The sequence below is a fragment of the Hemiscyllium ocellatum genome, chromosome 5 (assembly GCF_020745735.1).
Source record: "Hemiscyllium ocellatum isolate sHemOce1 chromosome 5, sHemOce1.pat.X.cur, whole genome shotgun sequence".
In the NCBI taxonomy this organism is placed as follows: Eukaryota; Metazoa; Chordata; class Chondrichthyes; order Orectolobiformes; family Hemiscylliidae; genus Hemiscyllium; species Hemiscyllium ocellatum.
The window spans coordinates 56,581,186-56,597,985 of record NC_083405.1 but is presented as its reverse complement, the minus strand read 5'-3'; the positions used below and the strand labels follow the sequence as shown (position 1 = coordinate 56,597,985).

The 16,800-nt window shown below is 41.9% G+C and overlaps 1 protein-coding gene across 1 annotated transcript in view; it reads left to right on the top strand.

Annotated features, from left to right (window-relative positions):
• casd1 (CAS1 domain containing 1) overlaps positions 1-16,800 on the top strand; it is a 113,156-nt gene that overhangs the window by 35,931 nt on the left and 60,425 nt on the right. Inside the window, exon 4 of the mRNA XM_060824775.1 lies at positions 3,163-3,283. Within this exon, the coding sequence (XP_060680758.1) occupies positions 3,163-3,283 (121 nt within the window). The remainder of the gene's footprint in view (positions 1-3,162; positions 3,284-16,800) is intronic.

The following is a 16,800-nucleotide window of genomic DNA, read 5'->3' as shown; positions in this document are numbered from 1 at the left end:
AGGTATTTCTACCAGGCTGACAGAAGGTGAGTCGTGACTCCAGAAGCGAAAGTAGCAATGAAGAGATGATAATCACTGACAGTGCATAGAGCGATTATAGAGAGATTAGGAGCTATGACTGACCAAGGCTGAAGCAGTGGGATGGGTGAAGCAGAGGCGAAAATGGGGGAGAAAGGTAGCAAAGGGGGAAAAGGTGATGAGAGAGTGGGGAGCGAGAGAAAGAGAGACAATCAAGAAATAAGAGGTACAGAACAGTGAGAAACATATTTAAAAAATGATAAATAAAACAAATGAAATAAAATAACGGAGCAGAATGAAAACAGAGGTGTCAAGATGGGATAATCATCTGAAGTTGTTGAATTCAATGTTGAGACCGGCAGGCTGTAACGTGCCTAGTCGGAAGATAAGATGCCGTTCCTCCAGTTTGCGTTGAGCTTCACTGGAACATTGCAGCAGGCCAAGGACAGACATGTGGGCATGGGAGCAGGATTGTGTTGAAGTGGCAAGACACAGGAAGGTCCGAGACTTGATTGCATATGGACCGAAGGTGCTCGGCAAAGCGATCATCCAGCCGGCGTTTTGCCCCTCTGACATAGAGGAGACCACATTGCTCCCAATGAATGCAGTGAGACCAAATTGAAAGAGGTACAAGTGAAATGCTGCTTAATTTAAAAAATGTGTTAGGGGCGTTGGATGGTGAGCATGGACGAGGTAAAGGGGTAGGTGTTGCACCTTTTGCGATTGCATGGGAAGGTGCCATGTGTGATGGGAGAGGGGTTAGGTGTGATGGAGGAGTGGACTAGGAGGGAATGATCTCTGCGGAATGCAGACAGAGGGGAGGGAAGAGAAGATGTGTTTGGTGGTGGCGTCGTGTTGAAGTTGGCGAAAATGGCGGAGGATTATTCTTTGCATGTGAAGGCTGGTGGGGTGACAGGTGAGAACAAGAGGGACCCTATCCTTGTTCTGGGAGGGGAGGGAGAGGGTGAAGGTCGTGGTGCGGGAGATGGGCTGCACGCTGTCAAGAGCACTGTCAACAACTATAGGTGGGAAACCACCGTTGGAGAAGAAGGAGCACATGTGAAGAGCACTGCTTTGGAAAGTGGCCTCATCAGAACAAATGCGGCGGAGGCGAAGGAGCTGAAAGAAAGGAATAGAGTCCTCACAGGACATAGGGTGAGAAGAGCTATTGTCCAGATAGCTGTGGGAGTCAGTGGGCTTGTAATGGATATTAGTGGATAGACTACTGCTGGAAATGGAGACAATTTGCTTTTATAAAGATCAAGTACTCCAATTCTCACTTTCGATCTTACTAACCTCCTCCTCATCCAAAGGATCATGAACCATCATTTCTACCTCCTGCAGTAGGATGCCACACACTTATTTCATTCCCCTCCCTTGATGGCATTCTGCAGGGACCATTCCCTCTGGGGCTCTTTGGCCAACTCCTTCACTTCAACAACTCCACATATCCCCATGGTGCCTTCCCATGCAATTGCAGAAGGTGCAGCACTTGCCCATTTATCTCCTCCTTTCTCACTATCCAAGCCACAGAAGTAATTTACAGATGAAGTGACAGTTTACTTGTGGGTCATTTGATCTAATCTATCGTATGCATTGTTCAGAGTTCAGTCTCCTCCATAATGGGAGGATGAAACAGAGTAGGTGACTTCTTTGAGGAACATCTGTGCTCAGTCCACAAAAATGACCCTGAGCTTCAGTTGACTGCCAATACAATACTCAACCACTTTCCCATGCTAACATTTCTGTCTAAGGCCTATAGTTTTTGTTTCAGAATTCCAGCATCCACAGTTGTATGCTTTTTTGTTTGTGTGAAAAATATTTTGCTGTTTCTGCACTGATAAAAGCTAATGATAAAAGCCTATGTGTTAATTTTCAGTAACTGATGAAGCCCAGGTCGTTTTGTGCTTAATTGTCTAATCAAGTGCCATTTACATAATACTCTGCCTACCTGTTCTTCCCACAAAGCTAGATAGTCTGTTTTTTTCCACATTATATTCCATCTTTTGGGTTCTTGCCCATTCACTAAGCATATCCAAATCCTCTTGAATCCACTTTGTATCTTTCTCACAGCAGGCATTCCCACCTAGTTTTGTGTCATTCCGAATTTGGAAATATTATATTTGATCCCCACATTTAAATCATTGATACATATATGAATAGCCGGGACCCAAATACCAATTCATGCACTACCCTGCTGATTACATGCTGCCAAACTGAGAGTGATGCAGTTATTCATACTGTTTTCCCCATTAGCCAATTCCTAATCCATGCTTGTACCTTACCTCTTGTCTCTTGTGCTTTACTTTTGCTAACCAGCCTGTAGTGGAGACTTTATTAAGAAGCTTTCTGAAAATCTAAGTATGCCACACCCATTAACACTCTTTTATCAGTTCTGTTAGTAATGTCCTTAAAAACTCTCCAACAATTTCAACAAACACCAGGGACTTACTGGCCTCCAGTACTATTAGTTTTTCTGATGCAACCTTCTTAGTAATAATCCTTTCCTGCAAATCTTGATTTTAGCCAGGCCTTTGGATCTCTAATTCTGAGGGAATTCTTGCAAATTCTCCAGTGAAGGCAGACACAATTATTTTGTTTCTCTGCCATTTCTTTATCCATTATAAATTGTTCTGACTCTGTCTGTCATGGTTCCACATTTATCTTGAGTAAATGAAACATTTTTGCATGCCTATGGAAAGAGTTATTGTCCATTTTTGATTTGTTAGTTTATATTTGTCGTACTGTCCCTTTGCTTGTTATATCTTAGTCCTTTTTCTTGCTGTGTTCCAAAATCTTCCTAATCTTCAATTTTACTCCTATTTCTGGCAACCTTATAGAACTTTTTCTTTTAATCCTGCATCAATTTTAACTTCCTTTGTTAACCAGCTTGTCCCCTTTGCTTCTGAGCGGTACTATCTTTGATGTGCTCGCAGAAACGATTTATTATTAGCTTTTTATATCTAGTACGACTTCGAGACACCTATTCCAAATAGTATTTGTACGGCCACCTAAGACAGGAGCGCTGTGAAACGTAAAATATGACGGTAAATGCAACAGGAAAAATGGATATATGTGTTTTAATCAAATGTCCTAATTTGTATTACTTCTCTGTTTAACTTGTCACATTTTTCTTTCCTTCAGTGAAGTGAAGAACTGTCTTCTGAACAAATACATAGCTTTTGTAGGAGATTCCAGAATTCGGCAGTTCTTCTACTCCTTCATTAAAATTATAAATTCTGACATTAAAGAAGAAGGTAACAAGGTATGAACTATTCTTGCTTGCTTTGAATTAGACTGTCAATAATAGAGATTTGTATTAGGAAATTTAACTGCCATCATACATTGAGTAACGCTCACTCTGTATCTCAGTTTGATTTTTGAGTTATCCAAATTAATTGAACTTGACGCAGCTCCTGTGTTGACTAAATACATAAAGTTTTGATTTTTAGCAGTATGTATCCAGATTGACTGCACAGTAAGTTGATGTTTAAATAAGTTAGCATTTACAGTATGTGGAATGTTTGTGCACTACAGCAAATCAAAAAGCAAGTTACATTAGTGTTTTTTAATATGGTCAAATGTACTTGGGTACTTAGTTCAATTGTCATTAAGCTAAATTTGACAATGAACCACACCAAGGCATTGGCTGATCACCAAAATCTTGAAAGGGGTCTTCAAGGAGGAAAAAGGGATCTACTAAAAAAGTGTAAGGAGGGAGTTCAAGAGCTTTGGACTTAAACAATTGAAGTCACGGTCTCCAGTGTTGTGAAGTGATTAAAATCCGGGATTCTTGAGTGCAGTATTTTGGAAGTGTGCAGACCTCCAATGTTGTTAGGGCAGAAAGATCTTTAAAGAGATTCTGGTCATGACCAGGTTTGTAAACGAGATGAGAATTTTAAAGTAGTGTAGCATAATCTGGAGCAAATGTCAGTTACGTGAGCACAGGTGGGAAATGGGACAAGGTGTGAGTTACATGAGCAGCAGAGTTTTGGGTGCATCTGAGTGAGATGCTCTTCGGACGGTTGGCGCAGATTGAATGGGCTAAACGGCCTCCATCTGCTTTGTGGGGATTCCATATTTTCATGACCTGTTTCCTGCAGTCAATCTTCTATTCATGATCATATTGTACCCCCTCCCCTCCCCAAAACCATGAGCTCCTATTTTATGCAATAATGTTTCGTGGTTAATTCGCCTAGTTTGCATATCCCTGGACACTGTGGGCAATTTAGCGTGGTCAATCCACCTAACCTGTGTGTCTTTGCACTGTGGGAGGAAACTGGAGCAAAGGAGGAACATGTAAGATCCATACAGACCACACCCAAGGCTGAAATCAAACCTAGGTTACTGGCACTGAGGCAGCAGTGCTAGCTACTATACCATCATGCCACCCTGTGCAAAAGTATGAGTATACATAAATAACTCTTTCAGACTGGCAGGATGTGACAAACCTTTTTGAATTTATCAATAATTTAGATGAGATCAAAGGCATGGTGACAACATTCTTAGATGACCTAAGATAAATAGGAAAGTATGTTGTGAACATGACCTAAACAGGACACAGATTGGTTGGCAAAAGTAGAAATTGCTGGAGAAATTCAGCATATCTGGCAGCATCTGTTGGGAGAAAGTAGAGTTAATGTTTTGGGTCACGTGATCCTTCCTTAGATGCTTTTCTAGCAATTTCTGTTTTTATCTCTGGTTTACAGTATCAGCAGTTCTTTCAACTTTTATTTTTACAGATTGGTTGATTGAGTGAACAGGCGAGATTTTGGCAGATTGAGTATACTGTAGGAAAATATGGAGTTGTTTACTTTGGCAGTAAACATAAGTGGGTGCAGGGTGGCACGGTGGCACAGTGGTTAGCACTGCTGCCTCACAGCGCCAGAGACCCGGGTTCAATTCCAGACTCAGGCGACAGACTGTGTGGAGTTTGCACATTCTCCCCGTGTCTGCATGTGTTTCCTCCGGGTACTCCGGTTTCCTCCCACAGTCCAAAGATGTGCAGGTCAGGTGAATTGGCCATGCTAAATTGCCCGTAGTGTTAGATAAAGGGTAAATGTAGGGGTATGGGTAGGTTGCGCTTCGGCAGGTCGGTGTGGACTTGTTGGGCCGAAGGGCCTGTTTCCAAACTGAGTAATCTACTTAAACTGAGAATGCCCATGAAAATCAAGGTGCAGAGAGATCTAACTGTTTAGTGCATAAGTCACAAAAGGTTAGTTAACAGGGTATGGTTCATAATCAGATGGCTAGTGGAATGCTATCATTTAAACATCGAAGTAAAAGTATTATGCTTTAGTTATGCAGGGTATTGGTGAGAACACATCCTGAATTCAGTTTTGCCTCCTTGCTGATTGATGTAGGTGGTTCAAAAGGGATTTATTTGATTGCTATCTTGAGTGAGTGGCTTGTCTTATAAGGATGTGGCCAGGCTGAAGTTTCTATTGGAAATTGGATGAGTTGAGATGTTAAAACTTCAATTTCTTACTTGTCAGCAGAATAAATTAGATGTCCGGGAAGTGTATTTTTCTGTCTTGCAGGTAGAATGTGACAATACAATCATACTCTGTAAATGCTGCAGTTTAGGGAATAACCTAATCACACTTTCTAATAATCTAACCACTTTACATTGTTTTTGAGTGGCATGTGACTACGGGGGTTGGCAGGGGATTGTGTCTTGCGTACGTGACTGACTGTGATGTAAAAGGGAGGGTGGTTGTCCGTTGTTCAGACAGCCTTGCTTGACATGCTTTGCAAGCATCGCAAAGTGTGTTGTGATGTTCCAAAGGCTTGTACTTAAATAAAGCATGGCTGTTCACAAAAGCTGGTGTATTGCATTTGCATCAAGCATGTAAGAATCTCAAGGAGGGACCTAACAGTGAGAAGTCACTTCATTTGAAGTGTATAATATTCTGTATGATCATCTCAGGTGGAAGTAGAAAGGTTAATTCTTGTTATGGATAAGTCCAGAACCGTGGAATGTTGTTGTAAAAAAAAAAGTCAAAAATCACAACACCAGATTTTAGTCCAACAGGTTTATTTGGAAGAACTAATTTTCAGAGCGCTGCTTCTTTGTCAGTTACTCTGAAAGCTAGTACTTCCAAGTAAACCTGTTGAACTATAACTTAGTGTTGTGTGATTTTTAACTTCCACCCCAATCCAACAGTGCACCTCCACATCATTGTAAAAGAGATGAGGGATAATTTACTTTTCCTCAGAGGGATGTGTAACTTTGGAATACTCTGCCTAAGAAAATGGTGGAGGTGGGATCACCAAATATTTAAGGCCGAGCAAATAGATTTAAATTAGACACAGGTACTAAGGGTTATTAGGGATTGATGAAATGTGGAATTTGGAACGCAAACAGATGGGTTATAATTTTTTTGAATAGTACACTATGCTTTAAGGGCATAATGGCATTCTTCTGCTCCTAATTCATGTTTGTACCAATCTAGATTATAAACTGATGTGCCAGGGTGGAACTTGAACCCATAGCATTCCATGATAGGTGTGCTACCACTGAGCAAAATTTCATTATCTAACCATGTAAAGCAGATCAAACTCATGTTTGACACAATTCATTCATTTTTAGAGTGCACTGCACATTTGAATTCGCATTGAGATAATTTCTGGTATTTTGAACTTGTCACTGAAGGGACCATAAAGTGATTCAGAGAGAAGCATGTAGTTGTTTCCATGCAACTGCTACCCTTGTCCTTTTAGTTAGAAGAGATTGTGGGATTAGAAGGAACTGTTTGAGCTGTTGATAGATCGGAGGCCTCCTTGATTGACAGATATGCTATCGATTTCACAATGTTTCCATTGAGTTACAAGGCTTGAGAAGCATTGAAATTTTAAAAGATGAAACTTCTAAACAAGCTTTTATTGGGCTGTTGTTAAAAGGAGTTTATGGCCATGCCTTTAGATACTTAGCTGTGAGCTCTGCAATTTTTCACTTCACCCTATACCATGCATGCACTTGCTCTCTCGCACTCGCTCTCACTCTCGCACCTTTTTGTGCTTCTACTTCTTTAATCCTTTAGGAAAAATGTACGGAGCTAAGAATTTACTGATGACTGTGAAACCATTGCTGATTGTCAGGAAAACTCATCTGAATCACTAATACCCTTTACGGAAGGAAATCTGCCACCCTCACTTGGTCTGGTCGACATGTAACTTCAGATCCACAGTAATGTAGTGATTTTCAACTGCCCTCTGAAATGATCAAGCAAGCCACTCAATTGTATCAATTGCTATGAAGTCTTAAAAATAATATGGATTTGGCTGGACCAGCTGACATTAACCTATGCACTGAAAAGGATAAAGGCAGAAACTGTCCTGCTGACTTAGAAAAGTCCTCCTCACTGAAATCTGGAGACGGATGCCAATATTGGGAGAGATGTGTCTTAGACTAGTCATACAAAGGCCAGACATAGTCATGCTCACAGAATCACATTTTACAATTTCTCAGACAACATCCTTCCATATCTCACCAGCAGGTGAGACCAAACGAGGTGGGGGCACAGTGGTACACAGTCAGGAGTAAGTTATCCTGGGAGTCGTCAACATTGACACCAAACTCCATGAATTCCCATGGCTTCAGGTTAAACACTGGCAATCCTGCTGATTATCATGTTCTGTCTTTCCTCAGCTGATAAATCAGTATTTCTCAATAACGAACAATAATTGGAGGAAGCATTGAGGGTGGGAAGGGTGCAAAATGTACTCTGGATGGAGGATTTCATTGTCAACTACCAAGAGCGGCTAGGTAGTAGCACTGCTGATTTAAGCTGTTTGAATTTTAAAGGGGACAACTGCTAGACTTGGTCTGTAACAGATGGTGAAAGAACTAATGAGGGAAAAACATACTTGACCTCATCTGCCAGCTTGCAGATACATCTATCCATGACAATATTGGTAAGAGTGAACCACTGCACAATCTTTGTGGAGATGAAGCCCCACCTTCATTTTGTGAATAGCCCCCATTGTGTTGTGTGGGACTATTACTGTTCTAAATGGGACATACTTTGCACAGATCAAACAACTCGAGATTAGGCATCAGTGAGATATTGTGGATCATCAAGAGCAGCAGAATTGCAGTCCACAATCAGAAACCTCATGACCCACCATATCCTCCACTCAACTATTGCCATTACGACAGGGATCAACTGTGGTTCAATAGAGTGTGCAGGAGGGCATGCCAAGAGCAGCACTAGGTATACCTGAAAATGAGGTGTAAACTTGGTTGAAGCTATTGAACAGGCATACCAAACCGCATAAGCAGCAACTGATCGATTGTTGTGGGATTGCTCAGCTCAATGGATCACCTCTAAGCTCTGCAGTCCTGACACATTCAGTCGCGAATGATGGACAATTAAACCATGTCTATAATCCGAGAAGGAGGCTCCTGTCCATTATGTACAAGACAAATGTGGTGGAATAGTCCTCACTTCCCTAAATGGATGCAGCCCCAACATTGCTCAAGAAGCTTGACACCATCTAGGACAAAACAACCCACTTGATTTGTCACCCACATCCACTCCCTCAACCATGAATACCCAGTAGCAGCAGTGTGTACCATCTGCAAGACACAGTGCAGAAATTTACCAAAAATCCTCAAACTGCATCTTTCAAGCCCATGACCACTCCATCTAGATGGTCAGGGGCAGTGGATACATGGAAACCCCACTACCTTTAAATTCCTCTCCAAACCAGTCACCATTTTGACTTGGAAATATATCACTGTTCCTTCACTGTCATTGAGTCAAAATCCTGGAATTCCCTGTCTGATGGCATTGTGTAAAATGAAGAACTGTAGATGCTGGAAACCAGGGTCTAGATTAGAGTTGTGATGGAAAAGCACAGCATGTCGGGCAGCATCCAAGGAGCTGGAAAAGCACGTTTTGAGCAAAAGCCTTTCATCGGGAAAAGGGCAGGGTGCCTGCAGAGTGGAGAGAGAAATGAGAGGGGGGTGGAGGTGGAGAAAGTAGCATAGAGTACAATGGGTGAATGGGGGTGGCAATGAAGGTGATACGTCAGAGAGGAGGGTGGAGTAAATAGGTGGAAAGGAAGATAGGCAAGTAGGACAGATCATGAGGGCAGTGCTGAGCTGGAAGGTTGGAGCTGGGCTGAGGTGGAGGAAGGGGAAATGAGGAAACTGTTGAAGTCCACATTGATGCCCTGGGGTTGAAGTGTTCCGAGGAGGAAGATGAGGCCGCCTTCCTCCAGGCGTCGGGTGGTGAGGGGGCAGCGGTGGAGGAGGCCCAGGACCTGCATGTCCTCGGCAGAATGGGAGGGGGAGTTGAAATGTTGGGCCACAGCAGTGGGATTGTTTGGTGCAGGTATCCCGGAGATGTTCTCAAAAGCGCTCAACTAGGAGGCGTCCAATCTCCCCAATGTAGAGGAGATCCATTAGGAGCAACGGATACAATAAATGATATTGGTGGATGTGCAGGTAAAACTTCCGCCTCGGAACTCTTCAACCCCATGGCATCAATGTGGATTTCCCCTTCTCCCACCTCAGCCCAACTCCAACTTTCCAGCTCAGCACCACCCTCATGAAATGTCCTACCTGCCTATCTTCCTTTCCATCTATTCACTCCACCCTCCTCTCTGACCTATCACCTTCATCCTGACCCCCATTCACCCATTGTAATCTATGCTACTTCCTCCCCACCCCCACCCCCTTCTCATTTATCTCTCCACTCTGTAGGCACCCTGCCTTTTATTTCTGATGAAGGGCTTTTGCCCAAAACTACGATTTTCTTGCTCCTCGTATGCTGCCTGACCTGCTGTGCTTTTGCAGCACCACTTTAATCTAGACTGAGGGCATTGTGTATCAACCCACAGCACATGGGCTGCAACGGTTCAAGAAGACAGCTCACCAGCACTTGAGGGCAACTAGGGATAATTGCTGACTTCTCTCAAATGAATGTAAAACCGCACTCCTTAAAACGTGCCTTTTTAACTAAGTTTTTACTGAATTGCCAGAGGAAGTAGTAAATGCCGGTACAGTTAAAAGACACTTGCTCAGGTACTTGAATAGGAAAGTTTAAGAGGGATCTGGGTCAAATGCAGGTATATGGGTCTCGTTTAGTTTGGGGAAACCTGGTCGGTATGGATGAGTTAGATCGAAGGGTCTGTTTCTGTAATGTATGACTCTAACTAATCTAATATTTCCTGGATGTCGTGCTTTGTTTTATAATATTCTTATGAAGCACTTTGGGGAATTTGTGTTAAACATGACCTAAATTGGTTGTTAAGGTTCACCATTTCTAAGATTGCAACTGTTCTAGGAAGGCAATTAGAAATTAGATTTAAATATGGTCTTGAGTATCATCCATGACCCAAAATCAAAAGATCAATCAAACTAGGGAGAGATGGCTATATGTTGGGTTTTCTCCAAGAACAAAAGAGCAATATTTGGATGAAATGGACGATTTGTGAAATGAAATATGTGGAAGATTTACTGTTGATGTTAATAGTATTCATCAACCTCAACTTTGCATCATTCTTTCTTCAGCATTCTGCTACAATTGTATTACGTTGTTACTTAAAGTAAATCAATGTTCGGACTTTGAGCCAGTGAGTATTTTGTAATCTACATTCTAGATAGTTAGCTATTGTGTGCTGACCATGGGTTCAACCTGATTTTCAACGTTTTTATTTTTGTGCTGAGCTAGTAACGACAATCTGTAATCTAAGCCAGATGGTCATATATAAGCTCCACTCCAACTTAAACATGCTATTTTGGCCAACATTGAGTGATTGTTGTGAACGTTCATCCCTTGATAAGCGTCGCTGGAAAAGGAGTATCTGGTTAATTCATCTCTTGCTGGTGAGGCTGTTCCTGTACATAATTTGGCTGCCTCTGCAGTTTAATGTACTTCATTCCTAGCAAGGCTCTTTGAATAAGCTGAGTTCGTGATGGGCATCGTGATAAATAAATGATGTTTAGAAAATCTAAAAATTGAGGAATACTCTGAAAAGCTGGTGATATGCAAAAGTGTAGCTTTGACTTAAAATTAATATTTTTAAATTCATTTTTTTGTGGGGAATGGTTGCCGCTGGCTGGCCAGCATTTATTTTGTGTCCATAGTTGCCCTTGAGAGGGTAATGATGAGCTGTCTTGTTGAACTACTGCCATCTACCTACTGTAGGTTGACCTACAATGCCATCTGGGGGAAAATCCAGGATTTGGACCTCTCAACAGTGATGGACTGACAATATATTTCCAAGTCAGGATGGTTAATGGCTTGGAGGGGAATTTTCAGGTGGTGGTGTTCCAATGATCTGCTGTCCTTGTCCTTCTAGATAGGTTTAGAAGGTGCTGTTTGAGGATCTTTGTGGAATTTCTGCAGTGCAACTTGAAATTGAATTAAAATTGTTTTATTATCACATACTCAAATGAGTATAGTGAAAGGTTTACAAGTCACCACTTAGTGTAAATAGTACACACTGCTGCTCCTAAGCATTGTGGTCGTGGGAATGGTTGCTTGTAGATGTAGTGCCAATCAAATGGGTTGCTTTGGTCTGGATGGTGTCAAGCTTTTTGTGTTGTTTGAGCTACACCCACCCAGGCAACTGGGGAGTTTTCCATTACATGCCTGACTTTTACCTTGTAGATGATAGACTGGCTTTGGGGAGTCAGCAGGTCAGTTACTTGCTGCCCTTGTAGCAGCCTTCGATCTGCTCTTGTAGCCACTGGGTTTGAGAGTCTCTGGTCAATGATAACCACCAAAATGTTGATAATGGGGAATTCAGAAATGGTAACATTGAATTTCAAGCGGAGGTGGTTAGATTTTGGTGATCATCATTGCCTGACATTTCTGTCGTGCAAATATTAACGAATCAATTGAAAGTACCATGCAAGTTACATCCATTAAATTATATTGTAGCCCTGATGAATATTACAATGAACTCTATTGTTTAAGTCCACAGTTCAGTTTCCTAATAATGTCATTACTTTTCCAAAGAATGCAGAGAAATGTTTCTGTTCTGCTGTAGCTGCTGAGCTGTCTTATTTGGCTCCCATTTAAAACAATTACTAATTTCTCTGTTTGTGATGTGACTAAACTTTAGCAAGTCATAGAGTCGTACAGTACAGAAACAGACCCCTCAGTCCAACTAATCCATGCCAAAGATAATCCCAAACTAAGCTAGTCCCACCTGCCTGCTTCTGGCCCATATCCCTCCAAACCTTTCCTATGCATACACAGTATCCATCCAACTGTCTTTTATATGTTGTGTTGGAACCATATCCACCACTTCCTCAGGAAGTTCATTTCACATGTGAACCACCCTCTGTAAAATAATTGCCTCCTGTCTTTTTTTTTATCTTTCTCTTCGCACCTTAAAAATGTGTCCCCGAGTCTTGAAGTTCCCTATCCAAGGGAAAACATAGCTACTGTCAACTCTATCTATACTTTTCATTATTTTATAACATTCTGTCAGGTCACCTCTCAACCTCCTACATTCCAGTGGAAAAAGTCTCAACCTATCCAACCTTTCTTTCCAACTCAACCTTCTATACCCAGCAAGATCTTGGTAAATCTTTTCTAAACCCTCTCCAGCTTGATAATATCCTTCCAATAACTGGACGACCAGTACTAGGCACCATATTCCAGAAAAGGCCTCACCAATGTCCTGTACAGTCTCAACATAACATCCCAACTCCTATACTCAAAGGACTGAGCAATGGAGGCAAGTGTGCCAAATGCCTTTTTAACCATCCTGTCTGTATTTGAAGTAAACTTTAAACAATTATGTACCTGCACCCCAGAGTGCCTCTGTTCTACAACACTACCAAAAATTGTATAAGCCCTACTCTTGTACCAAAATGCAATACCTCACATTTATCTAATTTGAATTCCATATGTCATTTTTCAGCCCATTGACCCATTTAATCAAGATCCTTTTGTAATCTTAGAAAACCTTCTTTGCTGTCCATTATGCCACCAATGCTGGTGTCATCCACAGACTTACTAACCATGCCTTCTATATTCTCATCCAAATCATTCAAATGAATGATGAGCAAAAGAGGACCCAGAACTGATCCCTGTGGAGTTAAACACCTCCAGTCCGTAAAGTAACCCTCCACCATGACTCTGTCTCCTGCTGTTAAGCCAATTCTGTAACCAATTGGCAAGCACACATTGAATTCCATGTGATCTAACTTTATGAATTGACCTACCATGTGGAACCTTGTCTATTCTTTACTAAAATCTAAATAAATAATGTCAACTGCTCTGCTATCAGCAATCTTTTGATAATTTCCTCAAAAAACTCAATCAAGTTTGAGACATGACTTTTCTCTCTTAAAGCCATGCTTAATATCCATAATTTTTTTTTTGCTTCTCTAAATGTTCATAAATCCTATTTTTTATAATCCCCTCCAACAATATATCCACAACCGAAGTCACACTCTCTCTTAGGTCTCGTTTTCTGGTTTCTCCTTACAACCTTTTTTAATCAAAGGTACAACATTAGCCATTCTCCAGTCACTAGGCTCTTCACCCATAGTTGTAGATGCTACAAATATTTTGTCAAGGGGTCTCGTAATTTTCTCCTTTCCTTCCCACAATGTCCTGGGATACATTGGATAAATTTCCAGAACCTGATCTACTTTTATATTCTCTAAAACCTCTCAAATTTCCACTTTAATGTAAACTGTTCTTAAAATATCAATTTATTTCTCTACATTTTTCTCCACTTAAAAACTGATACAACTAATTCACTTAGTTTCTCTCCCATCTTCTGCGGTTCAACTCAAAAATTAGCCCATTGATCTTTGAGGCCCTACTCTCTCTAGTTACCCTCTAACTCTTAATGTACTTGTAAAATCTTTGGATTATCCTTCACCTTATCTGTCAATGTTATCTTACATCTCCTCTTTATCTTCCTGTTTCCTCTCTTAAGAATGCCCCTACACTCTTTTTATATTGATTATGAGATTCAATTGAACCAAGTTGGCTATATCTGAAATAAGATTCTTGTTTATTCTTGACTAGAACCTCAATATCTTTACTCATCCATTGTTCCTTAATCTTACGAGCCTTACCCTTCACTCTTATAGGAACAAAATGCCACTGAACTCGTGATGAGACTCTTGAAAGCCTTTCACTTGTCAGACATCCTTTTCCCTGCGAACAGTCTACTCCAATCAACTTTTTTGATGTTCTTGTCACATACTATTAAAATTGGCCTTAGTCCAATTTAAAAGCTTTTAACATTATCCTTTTCTGTAACCATTTTGAAATTAATAGAATTATGATCGCTACATCCAAAGTGTTCCCCAACTTTTAATTCAGTCACCTGCCCTGCCTTATTGCACAAAAGAAGGTCGAGTTTGCTCCTTCAGTATGTGGATGCTCCTACTAGAAATAAAGAAAATTTTCTTGAACACATTTGGCAAACTCTTCACCATCCGAATCTTTAGCACCATGGTAGTCCCAGTCAATGTTTGGAAAATTAAAATCCCCCAGTATTACAAACTTGGTATGCTTGCATACGAGTTCTCCCTACATATTTGTTTCTCGATTTATCTCTTACTATTGTGGGGGTGATAGGATTGTACTATCAAAACGACTTTTCTTTTCTTCTTTGTAATTTCTACCCTTATATTTTCACTGGGTGACTTTTGAGAAATGTCTTCCCTAGTTACATCAGTAATGTATTGATCAAAAATGCCAACCCCTGTCCTTTCTTGCCACCTGGAACATTGAACTGCCAATCTTGTCTATCTCTCAGCCGAGCTTTTATAATAGCCTGATGTCCAACTCCATGTTCTCAAACATGCCACGAGTTCTTCAGCTTTGAAAACCCCTTGCATTGAAAAAAATGCAATTGTTCTTCAGAGGTACTACGTACTCTGACTCTCTCTTGTCTTTTTTTTCAAATTGTTATGCTGTCTTCATATTCAGAGCCTTCTCCATCAATCCTTCCACTTACAGTGCTACTTAGAATTCCTCCACTTGCCTTCTCTATCAGTGTAAAGTTTAGATTAGATTACTTAGTGTGGAAACAGGCCCTTCAGTCCATACCGACCGGCCGAAGTGCAACCCACCCAGACCCATTCGCCTACATTTACCCCTTCACCTAACACTAATTTAGCATGGCCAATTCACCTAATCTGCATATTTTTTGGACCGTGGGAGGAAACCCACGCAGACACTGGGAGAATGTGCAAACTCCACACAGTCAGTTGCCCGAGGCGGGAATTGAACCCGGGTCTCTGGTGCTGTGAGGCAGCAGTGCTAACCACTGTGCCAACGTGCCGCCCACTCTTACCCCTTAATAGAACGGGCAGATCTCCCTGCTAAGATATTGGTTACTTTCTAGTTTAGGTTAGACCCACCCTTTTTTTTGAACAAGTCATTTCTGTCCCAAAAGACATTCTAATTGTTCAAAAACCTGAATCCCTATCTCCTTTAAACTCTTCTTCCTTCCCATGTTTTTGAGTTTGGCATTGGAAGTAAACCAGAAATTACTACTTTTTATTTTTCATCTTCTACCTAACCTCTTAAATTCAACGTTTACTGATTTAATCTTCGCTTAAAAATGTCATTCCTACCAATCTGTACGATAATTTCTGGTTTCTCAGTCTCACCTTTAACAAATAGATTGAAACATGTAGAGACGTCCTTTAATCCTAGCACCAGGGAAGCAACAAACCATCTTAGGTTTATGCTCACTGCCACAGAATCTCCTGATGATGGCCCAGACAGGAGAGTCTCCTATAAAAATAATTCTATTAAAATTTGTCAAATACTGTCTAACATAAGAATTTTTCAGAGTGTCCAGTTCAGATGGCCATTCCATTTTACTAAGAGAGACTATCCTCTTCAACAGTTCCAAAAACTGAATATCTATTTGATACAGAAGTAGCTACTGGAGACTTTTGAACTACCTTCTTGCCTTTCCTGACACTCAACTGCCTCAACCTGTCCACCCCTCTCACCCACTCCAACCTATCACCCTCGGAACGTGCAGCCCTCCACTCCCTCTGCTCCAACCCCAATCTCACCATCAAACCGCCAGACAAGGGAGGCGCGGTAGTAGTTTGGCGCACTGACCTTTACACCCCGAGGCCAAACGCCAGCTTGTGGACACCTCCTCCTACTGTCCCCCTTGACCATAACCCCACCTCCCACCACCAAACCATCATCTCCCAGACCATCCATAACCTCATCACCTCAGGGGATCTCCCATCCACCGCCTCCAACCTCAGTCCCACAACCCCGCACCGCCCGTTTCTACCTCCTGCCCAAAATCCACAAACCTGACTGCCCCGGCCGACCCATTGTCTCAGGCTGCTCCTGCCCCACCGAACTCATCTCTGCATACCTCGACACGGTTCTGTCCCCCTTAGTCCAAGAATTCCCCACCTACGTTCGGGACACCAGCCACGCCCTCCACCTCCTCCATGATTTTCGCTTCCCCGGTCCCCAACGCCTTCTCTTCACCATGGACATCCGGTCCCTATACACCTCCATCCCACATCACGAAGGACTTGAAGCCCTCCGCTTCTTCCTTTCCCGCCGTACCAACCAGTACCCTTCCACTGACACCCTCCTTCGACAGACTGAACTGGTCCTCACCCCGAACAACTTCTCTTTCCAATCCTCCCACTTCCTCCAAACCAAAGGAGTTGCCATGGGCACCTGCATGGGCCCCAGCTATGCCTGCCTCTTCGTAGGATATGTGGAACAGTCCATCTTCCGCAACTACACTGGTACCACCCCCCCATCTTTTCCTCCGCTACATCGATGACCGTATCGGTGC